This window comes from Pelophylax lessonae (assembly GCF_965119305.1).
Source record: "Pelophylax lessonae genome assembly, chromosome: 2".
Classification (NCBI taxonomy): domain Eukaryota; kingdom Metazoa; phylum Chordata; class Amphibia; order Anura; family Ranidae; genus Pelophylax; species Pelophylax lessonae.
The window spans coordinates 472,005,477-472,024,354 of record NC_138769.1 but is presented as its reverse complement, the minus strand read 5'-3'; the positions used below and the strand labels follow the sequence as shown (position 1 = coordinate 472,024,354).

Sequence of the window (18,878 nt, the reverse complement as noted above, 5' to 3'; positions counted from 1 at the left end):
TCAACAGAAAGGCATGAGGCCTCCTTCCCGCCATTGAAAGAAAAAGACTCATACAGAATATAAAATGTAAAGTGTTCATAACTTACTGGAAGACCTTGTAATCCAGGATAACCTTTCACTCCCGGGGAACCAGGAGATCCAGGCCAACCCTGTTCTCCTTTTTCTCCTTTCAATCCATCCTGTCCTGGATTGCCAGGAACACCCACAGAACCCGGAGAACCTTATGCAATAATATATTGTTACTTACAAGAACTTCTGTATAAAATTTTCCAAATGTTATTTAAAATGAGAAAATAAAAACAATAAACAAACATGTAAATCAAGCCCTACTTGAATATTCTTTTCTAGGCAGAATAGGGCAGGAATTGATTGGCATTCTGGTTTTTACAATTATCTAGGATCCAGGTAAAATATATCTGACACATCTAAGAAAAGTTTATTAATGCATACAGAGCAGAAAATTGCTGTATCATCCTACGCTACTGAATTCAAGATATTCAGGATATATAGAGAGCACAGTTGTGCCAGGTCAGGGGAGAGAATGCCATAAAGACTTAACACATGGGGTAGGAACCCTGTATTGGGATAGCATTGTGGGCACATGTTGTACATCAGGAATGCTGGCAAATTTAGTTATTAGTAGAAGCAACTAGCAGTACAGAAACAAATAGTATAACAACATACACATACTATAACACAGTATAAACATTTTTAGTATTTCTTACCTGGAAATCCAGGAGATCCCTGATTTCCTTTTTCTCCTTTTGGACCTTCCATTGCCACTCCAGGAGGTCCAGGAAAACCTGCTGGCCCTTGAGGTCCTTCCCTACCAGGAAACCCTTGATCACCTTTAATGCCAGGAAGGCCAGGGAGACCAGGTGCACCAGGTAAACCACCTTCGCCTTTGTAACCTGTTACAAACAACAACAGGTGATCTAAATTTTTTCAAAAACAACTCTATTGTCAAAAATCTTTTAGTACATTTTTATATATGCTTATTTGAAAATATTGCATAACAGGCAGATACAATTTAAGTAAAGCAATAAGGCTCAGGTTTGCTGCCACCATGGTGAAACCTGCAAGAGTAGCCAAAATGTCAGTGTATTGGAAGTTGCTGTAGAGAAAAACCAACAAACTGCATTGCTAAAAATAAAGGTCAGTTAGGAAACTATAATTTTGGCTCTGATTGTTAGCTCTTTGAACTATCAATCACCTGCTGCCTTCATTGTTTATTCTTATTATTGGCGACTTTTATAATTATGTTATTTGCTTTGAGGCTAATAGTTACTTGTAGCTGCTGTTCTGTCCACAGCAAAGTTCTTTTTTTGCTTCAAACCTTCCTTTTAAAAATACTTTTATTTTAGGGGTTGCTATTTTGGGGTTTTCATTTATTTGTGCTTTTTTTTTTTGTTAATTTTATGTTAATAGGGCTTTCCTTACGTTTGGGGTGCTCAAAGCAGAGCATTCTCTTATTACTAAACAATACTAAAATAGTATGCATCTAAACCATCTCAAGCCCTCCAGCCCTATAGGTAATAAAAAGCTTGGCATACACCAGTTAGGCTTATTATTACTAATAAAAACTGTCCTGATTTTGGCCAGATTAAAACTGCTGTAATCTCTATGGCATACAAATTCATGCAGTAAATCTCCAGTCTTTTTGTCTCTAGTAAATTCGGACCTAGCCTTGCTCAATAAATCTGGCCAATTCTGCACTGCAGTGTCATTTGAGGATTCTTAATTCTTGTAGTAAAACATTTTGCCTGTACTTTTTTCTTCTAGTACCTTTTTTGCCAATTTTCTCTTATTTAAATCTTCCTGCTGCTGGAAAATGTTACACTGCTGTATCATCTATGTTTTTTTTCATTTGTACTAAGAGTTTGAAACGGCAGGAAAATTTTGCATCAGTGAAAACAGTCAAACTGGGTCTATTGCCTTTTTTTTTTTTTTTTTTTTTTTAAAGCATGTAATGCTAATAGGGCTACCTGAAAAAAAGTTTTTTTTTTTTTTTTTTAATAAAATAATTAGATTGGGATGCTGCTGCTGTATGTAAGCCAAGATAATTGTAAAAGAAAAATTGAATTACACAGCCAAACATGGGCTAGCAGCACACACTGGGCTCAATTTACAAAGCGGAAAGAAGAACTGCAGTAAAATAGCTTGAAGTGTTTTGCAAAAATTATTTGCAATTCACTAAAAAATGCTACTAAAATACCGCATGAGCTATTTTATGAAGTGATGCAATATTTTAGTGGCGAAAGCTAGTGGTATTTTATTGCTGGTGGTAGCTGGTGTCCTTAACAACCAGTAAATATCATGTTTGTTAAAGAGTGGGAGGCCGCCGCATCTTTAACAATCATGACTCATCTGCTGTCAGTGGGGTTTTTACAGTGAGAATTAAATACCTTGGTTGCCACCAACATAAGGCTTATGTCAGCAGTAACGGCAGGGGGGAATTGTTATTTGTCAAGCCTGCAGGTATGTACACTTTTTAAACTGACTGTCAGCTTTCTGATAGTAAGGATTTGTGTGGGTGTAATGCACTTCTGCAACTACAAGAACCTTCCGAAAATATATAATATGTTTGAGGTTTAACTAACCTTCAGGTATAAAATGTGCATTTTAAAATGGCTCTGGCAGCAAAAGGGTTAATACCAAAATGCGTTCTACAGCATTCTCCTCTAAGTTCAACGTTAGCTAAACTTCAAACATACGACAAACTGTTGGTGAGTCTAACACACCAAAACTATTCAAGTAATGAAAATGTTAGTATATTTTAACCAAATGTAATCAATAAAGTAATATTACATAATAAAGTTGAATACATAAAGTATAATTGAGAGCTTAAATGAAATGCAAAGATTAAATATTAATACATGACTTTGCTAATCATATTATGTCTAAATTGGAGTTAACTTCTCTCTCCTAAGACAGAGAAAAGAGAGTCATAGAAATGTCATATCATTTTAGGTGTTTGTGTTGTATTGTTTAAGAACTGACAAAACATGACACAATGAGGACAGGTTGCTACCATCCCCTCATAAATCTTTGAAAAATATCATCATCCCTCCAAATATTATCATACCTTTCTCTCCCCTTTCTCCGGGATATCCAGGCAGGCCTCTTCCCGGTAAACCTTAAGATAGGGTACAATATCATGTAAGTTTCAAGAAAAAGTCAAATTTATAACAGTGAAAAACATAAACAGTAAAATACAGCTGGTCAGTGCAACAATAATAAAATATTAATAGGCAAATTTTCAATCCATATACAAAAAAAAAAAAATATATATATATATATATATATACAGTATAAAGCATACATACATACATACATACATATCAATCTGTATATTTTCTATGGTTATAAATGATAACGACAGATATATCATAGATAGACTTTGCTTCAATTAAATGGATCTGATGATAGGCCTCGCCTCTGTTAACCAAATGCAAAGCTACTTGCCAAGTGACTGAAAAGTCCTATGGATATACTTCCAGGTATAATTAGCATGTGACTCACTCCCTTGCTTTGACTAAATAGTCTATAGCCCTGTGTAAAATCTGACAAGTTGCTTTGGAGCTAACTCTGGGCTCTTTTTCCCCAGTCCCATCACATGAACAGAGCGACACAGGTCAAAAGAGTTACTTTAAACCTGCATTGTGATGGCCCCAGTAATGTAACTTCCTTGGTAAACTCTTTTGGGAATCTGCAGATATATTCTGATCTAAAGTGATAGGCTATAAATGAATCTGGTGGGGTTTCCCTTCAATTTGTATATCATAGACTTTTTTGCAGTAAATATTTAACAAACCCCACCTTCCACCACCATCTCCACACTCCAAAGATTTCAATGCAACACACCAGGCACACAGGCTTCCAATGGTTGATAGTATTATATTTATATATCCCTTTTAGCATAAGGTTCCCATGCTTTGAGAGGGATGTCATATTATCTAGGTATGCCTCTTGAAGCCAACTGGTGGATTTTTAAAGGTAGAGGCTTTCTATGCTTATGGCAACCAAGACTGAGATGAGGTGGTATATTTATTGTGTGGACAGTATATTTATTAATTTTTTATTGTCCAAAGACACAATTATTTCTTACTGGTGAATTAGTTCAGGACCATGACAATGGATCAGCAAACTGCTAGTGGATTGTAATGTACACTATTTGCTTTTTTTCCAAATGGCAGATATCTTATATGTGAAAAATAACAGATGTCAACTTACCTTGATCACCCTTTTCACCAGCTGCTCCTGGGATTCCATCATAACCAGCCTCACCCTTTTCTCCAATTGAACCAGGAGGTCCCATAATTCCAGGTTCACCTATAGCAATATAAAATCATTCATGTAATGTGCAAATTGCTTCCAATTTACTAAATAACAATTGAAACTCATCAAATAAAAAAAAAAAAAAAAACAGGCATCTTTAATTGTGAAATAATATGCTTAAAATAAATATAAAATATCAGGTATTTTTTTTTTTTTGACTGGTCATGATTTATTTGTAGGTTTACAGATTTAAAATGCATGTATGGGGGGAAAAACACATATGCAGCACATCTCTGCCAAACATACATATTTCTCCATGTTTTATTCCTAAAAATCTGCAAATACAGAAAAATACCTTCATCTCATATTGTAGGTTTACAGAACAGCATTTTGGTGGATTTAATAGTGTCAGCTCAGCCCAGTTTTCTTTTAATAAACAAATAAATCCCTGCCATCGTTCTTATCTCCAGAACATACTGTATGTTCTAACTCTTTTGTAATAACAACTTTTTGCACTTATTGAACAGGTATACTGAAACTAAATTCTTTCAATTGTATATTTAACAGACCAAAAGGTAGAAAATAAGAGAAGCTCATTGTTAGGGTTTACAATACACTTTAATGTACACTGCACTTACACTGTCACAAAGCACAGCACCTACTAGACTGCAATGAAAGCAGTTATTTCCTAGCTCATGTGCACATACTAGCTCTGAGGCACTCAGACTAAATCTGATTCACTGCACCGGAACAAGCATGCAGCATGTGAATTGGCAAACAGGTACTTCTATAGTCAAAAAGTGAAAGGTGATTGCTTACTTTACAGAAAAGTGAATAGTATATAATGGGGTTCATTTCCAAAATTGTGCCGTGTGAATACCTCAAGCATACACACAGTCATCATGAATAAACCCCGGGATTCAGCTAATATGTTTGTTTCTTTGATCAGCAGCTCCATTCAATGGTCATTGTGACGAACGCCCATTTGCTGGGATGTTCGCCCCGGGCTACTGGAGGAGTGTGGAGGCCAGCCTCCTGCCCACCGACTACGGGCCCTGACTTGTAGGGGAGTGTGGGGGTGTATGCTGGGGGACCCTTGTTACTTTGAATTCAAGTCCATGTCCCCCCAAGAGACACAGACTCTGGGCCTAAGCTGCCTATTACAACAAAGGACTTCACACAATGAGAGACTAAACAGATGCTAACGACATAAGAGAGGATGTGTATTGACACTTATAATAAGGTGTGTTGAAAACAGAGACGGGCAGTCTGCGAGCCTATGTCTTCTGCTTTTATCTGTTTAGAGGTGGTGTGTGTGTTCATACTTCTAGGAATGCGTATTCGGCTATGTTTTGGGCTTGTTGTTTGTTGAGTCAAATTTGGTAATGCTAATACTGTCTGAGCCTGCAGTGTCATTCACCTATTGTTTCTGTCCAGATGGCCAGGTATGTTGATTATGTTCTGTATACAATACATTTGCATATCAAGCACCTAAGACTGTATATATTGGAAGTGAGTTGTTGAATAAAGAGTCTTTGTTTTACCCTTCATCGAGCTTAGGCTGATGTTTGGGGGGAATTGGGGGCCATAGTCACTGCATCATGTGGGATTCGGGAGATCTAAGACGGAAATACTTGGTCGAAGTATTGGGGGTCCGTTACAGTCATAATGCAGTATTTTCCTGAAATACACCAATCAGGAAAATAATTGCGTTATGGCCACTAGATGGAGCTGATGACTATAGGAAATAAACATAGTAGAAAAATTGCAGGGACTATTTGTGATGGCTTTGCGTATGCTTGAGACATTCATACAGTGATTTTTTTTATGTAGCACCCTCCTAGGTAGGTGCTAGGTAAAGAGTCGAGTTTTGGCTCTGTCTGCCTATCAGAGGAGCAGCAGGCAAAATCTCTATGGCTCTTTGCCTAAAAGGGAGCAGGATATATGAGTTAGGTCTGCACATTGTGTGATTCATCTGGTCTGGGGAGTGTCCCCAGTAGGGAGGCATGTTGGACAGTGGAGGAAACCTGACCAATGGGAACACAGGCTTTGATACAGCCCCAGTGATTGGCACAGACTGTTGTCTCAGTGCATTGTGGGGTGTGGTATGAAGGCCGGGAGCACATGTGCTCGGGGTCTTTGGCTGGTGAGCAGAGTCCCGCAAGGAGGGTGGCGGCTGCCTCCTCTTCTGTAGCAGTTGGTGTATCGTCACAGGCAGTCGGCCTGGTAAGCCAGAAGGAAGGAGCTGAACCCAGAGGTCCAGGAGAGCTGACTAGAGGGGTTGAGACACTGTAGAACCTGGAAAAACTGTATCGTTAGTAAAGGGGATCATGTCTAAGGGCCTGACCAGGAAGGGGGCCACCCTGGAGTAGAGTATTCAGAGGACTGGTGTCAGCTGGTGGAGAGAAAGGGGATGCTAGGTGAGTACCCTGAAGATAGTATGCAACCAAGTCTTTTGTTCAGAGACTCGGTATCTACAATTCATCTAGTGGCAAGGTGAAATTAGCAGCCTGGCTGCATCTTCAGATAGAAGTCCTCAGGATTGTGAATAGGTCAAGTTCCGGAGTATCCCACTCTTCCCTTCTCCTATCCCTATTTATAATAAAACAACAAAAACAACCAAAACCCTTAGACTATTCATTGACTGAACCGGAAAAGTAAAGTGTTAAGTTTCTGCATGCGGTTGCTAATGGTAACCCAGGGGATCCGAAAGGTGAAGAATTCAGCAGTCCTCAAGGGAGCAGTGCTACATTTAGAAAAATACTCCTATAATAAAGGCACTTTAGGGTGTGTAACGTAATAGGCTTAACAATGTTTTCTTAAAGTAAAGCTGGTCCTTTTTATTTAATGTTATCATAATGGCTACTACATAGTAAGAGCTATGTGAATTATACCTTCTATTTGTATGCCTTGAAGCAGGTATTGGCACTAGTTAGTTAGCCCTGACCTTAAAGCTGTAAACTGAGGCAATTTAATAAATATTATGCCATTCAGTAAGCAATATTACATAAGGTACATTGGCTACAAACACTGGTCAGATTAGTCAGGATGTATGTTTTAATTCTTATCAAAGTAAACAATGGCTTAAAAAGCTTTTAGGCTCGGTTTCCACTAGTGCAGCTACGAAGTCGTGCTACTTCTAGCACGACTTCGTAGCGAAAGTAAACTGCGGCTTCAGTGAAACTTGTCCCTCATATATAGAGGGAAGTCGCACTGAAGACGGCTCAAAAGTAGTGCACGATCTACTTTTGAAGTCGCCGCAACTGAAGCCGCGGCAGTGGAAACGGGCCCCATTGAAAACAATGGGTTTTGACTTGCTGTGCGACTTGACATGTGTCAAGTCGCACCGCAAGTCGCACTAGTGGAAACCGAGCCTTAAAAAAAAATGTTGGTTAATCCCACTTCCCAATCAATCACCTCTATTGGACCCTTGGATTATATCCTGTCACTTATTACAGTGTTGCCCTTATGTTGGTTAGAAATGCTTGACAATCAAAAAAGTTTAACAATGAAATTATACCATTCTATAAAAAAAAAAAAAAAAAAGTTCAAATTAGCCCAAAAGACAATTTTAAGTGTTTCCAATGATATATGGACATTTGTACTGGAATGTGTTTTTTTCTGGACTGAATAGCAAGGTCACAGCTATTTTTGTAAAAATACTTTATAATATTATATCACAAAATTCATAGGTGCCAACAGGCAGGGAACACGTGGAGGACATTTTCCTGCCACAGTATATTACATGCTACAAGACTATGACCCAAAAGGGGACATATGCAACTATTAATACAGTATCTAGTTACTTTTTCTTCTGATTAACTAAAGCAGACAGTTAATAAATAATATTATATACAGTACATGTCTATATAAAGCAATATTTGTTATAGATTTATTGATTGTTATAGGCATATGTATTGTCAGCCAGGACAACTGTAGCCCCATTTTGCCCAAATAAATGCTTATGCCATCTTATATGCAGTGGCAAAAAAATAGCCATAGTGGTACACACAGCTACTATGACACCTGGAGTAGGAGGGGGGGCCTCATCAGGGAGCCACTCAAGGAAAAAGTTTTTAGGAGAGAAGGACTGAAATCAGACTTCAGGATTGTTGGTCACAGATTCATCTTTGTGCAGTAAGCTGTCTTAGAGGCCCAATGAAGAGTTACGCCCCTGCTTATAGCCTTCCTAAAAATGTTAGTCAGTTGTAGGTTGGGCATTAGATGGCAAATGTACCAGCTATTAAATCACAGTAATGTTCATTTGATTTGGTGGAGGAAATTACTTTACCTGTTTGTCCTTTTGATCCAGGAACACCATCCAGTCCAGGGAACCCTTTATCTCCCTTCTCTCCAGGAGTTCCTGGGCTACCTGTAAGATAAAACATTTAACAATACAATTAAATTTCCACCACATTAATAACTTTTCCTTATTATTTTTAAAGACAGAAAATATAACTTACCTTGAAATCCTGCAGGACCTGTTGATCCCTTTAAACCTGGAAACCCTGGCATCCCAGGGACACCACTGTCACCTTTTTCTCCCCTTTCACCTGGAAAACCTTGTTGACCTGGGAGTCCAGAATCACCCTGTGGTCAAATGTATTATGTAATATGCTTTTCTCAATACTTCTCATATAGTAAGTATATCACATAGAATGTAGTCATTAATAAATAGACATTACAATTATTGAAATTATTGTTTGGTGTCCAACTTTATTTAAGTTTTCTCAAGGATAACCTACAATTAAAAAATTCAATCCTGTAAACAAATATATTTTCATGTTTAAACAATCTTTACCCTAGCATGTCCCCTAAGAAAAAAAAAAAAGGAAAACAACAGTCATCCGAAATTCAAGTTTGTCAAACACTGGAACATAAAGAAATGGCCAAAAGGTGGATCTGCCTCAGTAGTAAATAAGTTACAGGCGAATGACACAGAATCACAGCCCAACACTACAGTAGCTATGTTGATAAGAACAAGTGCAAGTAGAAGAAAGAGGTGGGCAGGTCATTTGGCCAAAATATTAAAGTTTATGTGAACACTTGATGTATTTTTTAGTATGTTTGGCCTTACATTATCCATTTTTTTTAAAGTGTATGTTAACGCTAACAACAATAACTTATCCTATTTGCTTCATTTTGGCCTGTATGCTATTAAAAACATTTTTCATATTTGGGAGAGATCAAAGGTTTGAGTAGTTTACAAAATATAACCAGGCAGAGCTGGCACCACTCCGTTCACAAAAAGGCTGTGTGTTAGCCCACGACAGGACCTGTTTGCCGAGTCCATTTCTAAGAAAAGTTTTGTCAGGGTCTTTAAATGGATAAAACATGGGGCAATGTGTGCACACACATATTGTAGAAATGTGTTTCATATACTTTTTTACATTTTGCCTTATAATACATTTTAGGCATTTTTTTTGGGTAATCTGCTGCAATGTTTCTTGGTTAGAGATTCTGCCTATAAAAAACTTCAAGATGCTGGCTGACAGTGCTAGGCCACTACTTCCCAATTAGCAACATCATTGACAGCTTACCGTCTGAACTCATTCCTTTGGCTGTTGGGCTTAATATCATAGGCAGCCCAACGACCATCCAAAGGAGCTTGCATGGCAGGGTGACAATGTTGCTAATTACAACGTAGTGTCATAGCATTTTCAGTTTGCAACAGGAAGACACAGATGTACTAAAACTGGTGCACTCAAAATTTGGCGCAGCTGTGCATGATAGACATTCAACTTCTAACTTTAGCTTGTTCAATTAAAGTGGGTGTAAACCTGAAAAAAAAAAATGAAGACTTCTACCTGGTACAGTAGAGGAAGTCAAGTGATTTGTGCCCAGTCTTACCATGAAGAATTAATCCAGCTCTGAGCAATGCTCTTGCCTTTTTTTGCTGTGATAAAAACCGACAACCAGGTAAATTTGTGGGGCACCCATCACCCCCCCCCCCCCACACACACACACACACCCATACCCACTGCTGTGACTGATTTCTTTCTCTCATGCACAGGCATGAGAGAAAAGGGAGTGTGTCTATGATTCCAGCATCATATTGCTCCTCCTTTCTTCATGCATATCGATGGGGGCCTTGAGCGTGCTCTGCCTATGATGTGCGCGCAGTGAGGACTGATCTGCGCACACTTCTCATTGTCCAGGTGCGAGGTTCTCCCTAGTGACACTGACTGGCGAGGGTTAGTGTAGAGGTGGGAGGGTAGTCATGTGACATCACAACTCCCCCCCCTCCGAGTGTTGGCAAAGAGACCCGACCACTGATTCCAGACTTTTGTGGGGTTCATACAGACGAGGGGAGAAAAAATTTCAAGGTAATGACACATTACTGAGGTTTTCACATATGGACACTTTATTATTGTAAATGTAGTTTATTCAGAGTGATGGGTGACTTTACATTCACTTTAAGCTTTGACAATAAAACCTAGATTCCTGATTGGTTTCTGTGCACAGCTGCACCAGATTTTACACCATTAAGTTTTAGTAAATAATGCCCAAAGTGTTGTTAATGATCTTCAGATAAGAAACTTTGCAATGCATTCACAAAAAAAAACATTTTTGCTTAAGAAAAAACGTATATATTAAGACATGATGTCAAACATACTGTAAATAGATTTTGGGTTTACTTTCAATTAGACTCTATTCACATCTAGGTGTTTTTGGGTGATTTTCTGCTCTAAGCCTTAGCTCTAAAAACACTCAACAAGACAAATCCCATTAATTTCAATGGCCCCTGTTCACATCTGAGCGTTCTGCCGCCTTAGACAAACCGTCTCTCGCTCAAAAAAGTACATGAGCTTCTGTTTTGGCAGATTACAGTTTTACTGTTTTTCATTGGTCACTTGTCTACCCAAAAATGCTACAAAAATGCCTGTAAAAATAGCAACGCCTAGATGTGAACGGAGCCCAAGATTATTACAGATTCACCTCCTCACATCTATCTGTCACTAATCTGACATTGGTATTATAAAATCTGTTTTGTTATAGGTAACTGGACTTTGAACATTGATACTGCTTTTTGCACTAATTATTAAGCCCAACAACAATGATCTTGTGTATTTTATGCATTTATTTTTTGTATTGTATGCACAAAGTTAAAGTTTATCTTTCCAAAAAAGATACAATGCGTTCAAGTGTCCTCAGTAGATTAACCACTTTAAGACTGCTCTTGTTGCTGCCACTGCAGCAAGGTGGCAGCCCTGTGTCCAGCGACGTAGACCTATGTCGCTGGATTCCTCCCTGTCTCGGCGGCATGAGCGTGCCGCGGGAGGCTTGCTCCCGCTGTGTTTAGACACAGCAGGAGTCAGGCAGGAGGAGGAGAGACAGCGATTGCCGTCTCTCTTCCCCGATCGTCGGGGAAAGAGCGAGAAAATCCGTCCGCTTGTGTAAACAAAGCGGGCGGATCTTCTCTGTGACAGACAGGGACAGATCACAGGATTCAGCATAGCTGAACCTGCGATCTATGTCTGTGTCACAGAACCCCCTCCCCCCACACATGTCAGTAAGCATGAGGCACACATTTAACCCCCTGATCACCAACAGTGTTAACCCCTTCCCCGCCAACGGTATTATTACAGTAACAGTGCATATTTTTAGCACTGATTACTGTAGTAATGTCACTGGTCCCCCCAAAAGTGTCAAAAATGTCAGTTAGGGGTCCAATCTGTCGCAATGTCACAGCCTCGCAAAAAATTGCAGATCGCCGCCTACTAGTAAATTAGTAAAAAAAAAAAAAAACAATAAGAATGACAAATCTTTCCCGTAGTTAGTAACTTTTGCACAAACCAATCAAAATACGCTTATTGTGATTTTTTTTTACCAAAAATATGTAGCAGAAAACAAATTTGCCTAAAATGTTAAAAAAATGTTATTTGTAAATTTTTTTGGGGGGGATGTTATATATCAGAATGTGAAAAATATTGTTTTTTTTTCAAAATTGTTGCCTTTTAAAAAAATTAAAAATTGTACAGGTGATCAAATACCACCAAAAGAAAGCTTTATTTGTGGGGGAAAAGAAGGACATAAATTTCGTTTGGGTACAGCATCGCGCGGCCGGGCAATTGTTCGTTAAAGTAATGCAGTATCGAATCGCAAAATATGGCCTGGTCAGGAAGGGGGTAAAAGCTTCCGGTCTTAAAGTGGTTAAAAATATGCTCATTGAGAATTTTTTTGTCAAAGACATGTAGCTAAATACATTTTGGCCTAAATATATGACAAAAACTGAATATATTGGATATTTTTTAACAGTCAAATTAGAAAATGTCAATTTTTCGCAAAACTCTTGCTCTTTTTTTATTAATACCTCAAAAAATAAAAAGCGCAGAGGTGATCAAATACTGCCAAAAGAAAGCTCTGTTTGTGGGAAAAAAAGGAAATACATTTTGTTTGGGTATAGCATTGCATGGCCGCGCAATTGTCAGTTAAATTCACGCAGTGCCAAGTTGAAAAAAGTGGCCTGGTCATTAAGCATGAAAATCCTCCGGTCTTAAATTGGTTAAAAACACTGTTTAGCTTTGAAATAAGAAGACTTTTTTAAATGTCGTACCTGTAGGTTGTAATAGATTTCTCTCAAGACTGTCAGAAAAAACTCCCAGTGTGAGCGACCCTCCCTGTCCTGCCATGCACTGGAGGCTGGGCCCACACCCCCATTACCACAAGAACATGTGCACTGCCTTCTTAAGACCCCCCATATGTGTGGTGTGCTCTGTCACACAGTGCTGAGTTTGGACACTGCTGCATGAAAGGGATCACAGTGGATAGAGTATAGAATGCAGTAGAGTTTGAACTAGGGCAATTTGTGAGCCAGGAAAGACTTTTGCAGCAAAATGCCTAGATAGTGTAAATCTATGGGAGTTGGCAAAAAGTATAAGGTAGTGTCATAATTGTTCAATATCTGAAAAGCAATAGGTAGAAGTTTCCAGAGAGAATTTCTGTTTGAACATGTAAAATCGCCCACAAATCTCCTGAATGGTTGTTGAGTAAATTTGTCTTGTACTCAAATGCGAAACAAAGAGATCCATCTTATAAAGCCCTAGCCTAACAATAGCATTGGACTAGTATAGAATTCTTGGTATGTGGCTTTTTTCAAGCAGTGCTTTTAGCTAAACCTGTGTATTATCAGTAGCCATATAGTAGGTACTCTCCTTACTTGCTTCTGAATATCTTTTAAGGCCACAAAGAAGACTGATATAGCATATAATGTGTCAGTAAACTATGATATTTGGTGAGGCAAGTGTGTTAAAGCTTATATCATTGTGGGACTGATTTAATAAAGGAAAATACACAGTTCAGTTTACAAGTTGCACTTTGAAAGAGAATTTTCCCAAGCGCCTAATGAATCCACTACTGCAAAAAGTGTTTATTTTCTTTGCACATGATTGGGTATTCTGTTTAGTGATCGACCAATATCAGTTTTTCGTTGTCGATACCGATATTTTAGCCATTGTATATTGGTATCGGCGGATATTGCCCGATATTTTGGTACATTAAAAAAATATATTTTTTTTATTTTTATCACTTGACAGGTACTCTTGTGGAGGGATCTGGGGGTCTAAAAGACTTCAACCCCCTCCTCTGCACTTAAAAGCATTCAAAATGCCAAGTTTGGCTGTTTTAAATGCTGTCATTTTTCTGAATCTGGCGCCAGACAGTGCCCAGAAGTGATGTCATGACATCACTTCATTGCTTATATCTTTAATTTGTACATATGTGAGTGGCATATTCAATAACATTTGTAAACGGAATTATGCTATGTGACATCATTTTACCCTCAAATGAGCAATATTTGGAATATCGGCAATATCGGCCAGTTCCGGGGCCCATACAGATATATCGGCAAAAGTCAATATCGGCCCTCGATATATCTGCCTTGCCGATAATCGGTCGATCCCTAATTCTGTTCAAATGACAATTCACTACATTCACTAAGCTCTGGAGAAAATTCCCCTGCAAAGTGCAACCTTCTTTATGCCTTTATGCCTTATTCCTTTTTGCCTTTAGTAAATCAAACCCTAAATGTATATCACTGTATTTACCTTTAGTTTTATATCAATATTTCAATCTCACTATATTTACCTTGAGGTTTCTATATATATATGTATCTCACAGTATTTACCTTTGACCCTGGAGGTCCAGGAACGCCAACACCCGGAAGACCATCTTCACCTTGCAGCCCCTTTTCACCTTTGATCCCAGTTACTCCTGGTAGACCTGGAGTGCCCTGAATACCATGTTCTCCCTTTGGTCCAGTAGGTCCTATATATAAATTTGGCTTCAGCAATAAACCATGACATAATACCACCACTGCTCCCTTAACGCTTATGTTAAACATACAAATTAAGGTACATATATTAATTTTATGTATTATATGTAATACTTTTCATACAATATAATATTGCCTTATAATGCTTAATTTAAAATTATACTTTGATAGTATATTATCTCTACCTGGTAAGCCCATTTCTCCCATTGATCCTTTTGGACCTGGAGTTCCTTGACTTCCCGGAAAACCTTGACTACCCTTGTCTCCTTTGACTCCTGTAATTGTATTACATTCCATTAAAAATAAGTAAGTAGACATTTAGAAAAACAGCTTCATATAAATTAATCTGACATATGACAAATGGACATAATAGTGAATAAAAAAATAAATATACAGTATACAGGAAATATAGTTTACCTGGTTTCCCTGGCATTCCTTGATCGCCATCTTTTCCTGGCATTCCAGAGCTTCCTATTTCACCCTTCGTCCCCTTTTGTCCTTCAATACCAATTTGGCCTAAAAACAAAGCAACAATGTACTGTACAGGCAGTCCTCGGGTTACAAACAAGATAGGTTCTGTAGGTTTGTTCCTAAGTTGAATTTGTATCTAGGTTGGAGCAGGTTCATTTTTTATTTTTAACTCCAGTCAAAACAATTATTTTTAAGCTTTGGATAGCAAAGGGAAGAGTTAACACCCATGTAACATTTGTTTTGCTGTCTGTGCCTCTGTTCAGAAGATTTTACCTCACTTTCTGTCCCTGTGACAGTTGGAGTTTGAAAATTTTGGGTTGGAAACAAGTATTGATGATAAAGCTTCAGAGGAGACAACTTTTTCCCATGATAACTCTTACAGGAGTGAATTTACCTTCCTGGGGGAGATCTCCTTTTACTTCCTGTTGTCTCCCTCTGTTTGTAAGTATGAGTTCTATGTAAGTCAGATGTTTGTAACTCGGGGACTGCCTGTAGTTTGTTTTCTTGTTATAAAGGAGAAACTTATTTGAAGCCAAGTACCTTGAAACCCTGAACAAGTTTGTGTTTGTGCCTACCAGCACAGCATGCCAACTGATAGCGTAGCTTCAGAAAATAAGCTGGAACAAGTTTCTATTTCTATAGCACAATGGTAACTGAGGTTTCATTTTCCTAGTCTGGACCTGCTTAGTTACTCTATGAAGCTTTTTATCCAGGGTAGGCCATAGCCTGGTGTTACGTTGTTTTTTTTTTTTTGTTTTTTTCTATGCCTGTTATAAATATGGGTACCACATAAATTATAACACTGTTTTTTTTTTTTTTTTTCTAGTACCAGTTAGGTGCAAAAAGTGCTTTGTCAGGGTTTTATGGTGTACAGTGCCACATTTGTGGCCACATATAAACTTTACCTCTGTCTCCCTGATCTCCTTTTTGACCCTTCATGTTGTCCATGGAAGGAAGAGATCCTGGTGGTCCTTGCAGTCCAGCTTCACCCTTTTCACCTTTAGAACCAGGAAATCCTGGCTCACCACGGATCCCGGGAAAACCAGAATCACCTGAATACCATAAGGACAAACAATTCAGTTTTCATGTTCCTACATCAGTTTGTATACATACCAACATTCACAATATGAATGAAACTGAAAACTTTGCAAGAGTCTTTTTTCCCAGGAACTTGCATTAAAATACTATTAAAATAATTTGAAATTATAAAAACTACAGCAATACATTCTTCCTTCAGTCTAAATTCTTACCCTGCTTAGCTAGTATATAATCCATTTTTACCAGTTGTAATATAGGTTTTGTTTAAAACCCTCAATGCAACAATATACTGTATTGTGAAATCCGTGAGTTCTTTTTGTGTTATTTATATTAGGATGTGTAATTTTATGATATTCTTCAAGTCAAAAGCCAAAAAAAAAAAAACTCCCTGAATGGTCAGCCAAATTCTGGGTACACACGAGAAGTTTCTTTTCGTTTAACCCATCAGGCTGAATGGAAAAAAATGTACAGGTTGCCATACTACCACATCCGATGTTAGTACAGCAATCTTCACGCTGAGCTATTATGTTCTGACAGGGGGACTGACCACCCCCCTCCTCCCTCGCCAGAACACGATCATCAGCGCTCATTGGCTTCTGTACACATGGGCTGAAATTTGGTAAGTTCCTGCCGAACTGACCATTTGTGGCAGTCGCTGTGACCATTTCGGCCCATGCATGTCCAGCTTTAATTTTGACACAGCTTGTTTTTACTAGTTTTTTTTTTTTGGTATTGCATTAAACATGTAGATAAGCCACTAAAGGGAGATTTTAGTGGCTTAGTCCATCTATTCTGACTCTTTCTTAACAACTGTTACATATCAGTCACATGGGAATGCATTGTTTTTAATGAGTTGACTGTCTCAGAGACTTGAAGAATGTCAGATTGAGCAGTAAATCACAACTGCTGCTCAGCATTGTGAAGCAGGAGGCAGAACCTGTGTATGCAGTGAGCAAACGTGACTGCCCCCATGTACATACAGTACATATCCTCCTATATTGGGTTGTATTGTAACTTTTGTGTGTGCCCTCCTGCTGTATAGGGCTGCACAAACTGTTAGCTCTATAGAAATCCTATATTATATTAATAATAATAATAATATAATTACAAATAAATAAACAAGGTCTTCAAAAGATTAACAAATAATAATATTAATAGTGACACCAAACTGATCACCTAACATGTTTATTTAAAAAAAAGTTAAAAAAAAGACTATACATTCCTTTTCATATGAGAAATATCTGCTTTGTAGCTGTTATAATACAGACCAAAACATCATTCAGTAAATATGAAAATTTATTTTACCTTTTTCTCCGGGTAATCCTGCATTTCCTGGGGAACCTGGCTGACCAGGGATTCCTGGAACTCCCATAAAACCCATTTCTCCTTTTTGGCCTAAAATTAAAGACAAAAAAGGGAACATTTTCTTTACTTCACATCAACACAATGGACACCAATTATAAAATATTCATACTAATAGGCCACAGATTCTCAATCCCAAATTAAAGCATACCATGCAGATATGGGAAGCTCATCAAATACTCTGCTGCTTTGTAATCCCTTATCTATACCACGGTACTTACACTGCTTACATCTCAACTCCCAACTTATACTCAACTATTAGTGAGAGACCTGGGGATCAATTAAGAAATGTAAGACTAGCCTCGTATATGGGAAACCATGAAATCTTGCTCCTGCAATGTACTTGCAATAGAGACTACTTAAAAAGTTATGACTCACTCATATGTGGTTCCTACCAAAATTGTGCACTTTGTCCCAGATATATGCTGGTCATGCCAGCTGGGTCAGCAATTCTGCTCTGCTGTTTTTTCACTCTTGACTACAATCATAGGTGTGCACAGCCTATTGCATTAGGGTGTGTACCTCAAAGCTCAACACACATATGTGTATGTGTGTGCATGTGTTTTTTATTTTGTTTTGTTTCTATTTATACTGTTGTGGAGGGATCCCTCACTAGAGTTTTAATTGAACAAAAATTGTGTAAAATACAGACCTTGTAGGGATGGGTTTGGATTTTTGCTTCCTGCATGTGTATTTATACTGGCAGTGTCAATAGGGCAGTGACTAGTATCAGTAGGGCAGTGGATGGTGTTAGTAGTTTTTATTATGATTATTTTTTCCAATTTTATTTTTTTAATTAGCTATTTAAAAAAAAAATTAGGAGCCCTCATTAGGGGGCTTTGGTGGAATATCAGAGGTTTAAACAGGGGAATCTGCACCACACAGGGTGATTAGGGTGTGCCCAGGCACACCTGGTACACCCTGTGCGCACATCTATGTCTACACTAATGGGACAGGAAATACATCCCAAGGTGGAATACGCTCTTCTTTGTATTAGCCACCCCAGCGTTTTCAAGATACAATTCAATCTCATGATTTATGACCGCATGGCTTATGCTACATGTGAAGGTGGAGGCCAGGGTATCTGATACAATGCAAAAATATTTGGCGATTTGGTATTCTTGTTTCACACATTTTCTTCCACCCGGAACAGACAGTGACCTATTTATTTTTATTTAAAAATCGATGAAATGACTAGACTACACAGGCAAGAACATAGGTGAATACTGCATATCAGAATTCAGATGTTCTTAATGAGGGTCTGTAAAGCCCTAATTATTTACTCTGCAAGCAGTCTTTTAAGAAAGGGAAATAGGTGGATCTGCTCCACGTGTTAAAAATAAAGATATTAAAACGTTATCCAGTTCTCCAGATATTTAGCTTGCAAACTGCGCTGAGAAAAGAGTCCTGGTTAACATTGACAGTAATGTAGAGCTGTGCTTAAAGCTGAACCCAG

At 38.2% G+C, this 18,878-nt stretch overlaps 1 protein-coding gene across 1 annotated transcript in view; it reads right to left on the bottom strand.

Annotated features, from left to right (window-relative positions):
- Positions 1 to 18,878, bottom strand: part of COL4A1 (collagen type IV alpha 1 chain) — a 120,761-nt gene that overhangs the window by 17,181 nt on the left and 84,702 nt on the right. Inside the window, exons 25-35 of the mRNA XM_082244772.1 lie at positions 17,366 to 17,455; positions 15,928 to 16,074; positions 14,969 to 15,067; positions 14,737 to 14,826; positions 14,405 to 14,544; positions 8,742 to 8,868; positions 8,570 to 8,650; positions 4,234 to 4,332; positions 3,086 to 3,136; positions 726 to 911; positions 87 to 220 (exon numbers count right to left, since the gene is read on the bottom strand). Of these exons, the coding sequence (XP_082100898.1) occupies positions 87 to 220; positions 726 to 911; positions 3,086 to 3,136; positions 4,234 to 4,332; positions 8,570 to 8,650; positions 8,742 to 8,868; positions 14,405 to 14,544; positions 14,737 to 14,826; positions 14,969 to 15,067; positions 15,928 to 16,074; positions 17,366 to 17,455 (1,244 nt within the window). The remainder of the gene's footprint in view (positions 1 to 86; positions 221 to 725; positions 912 to 3,085; positions 3,137 to 4,233; positions 4,333 to 8,569; positions 8,651 to 8,741; positions 8,869 to 14,404; positions 14,545 to 14,736; positions 14,827 to 14,968; positions 15,068 to 15,927; positions 16,075 to 17,365; positions 17,456 to 18,878) is intronic.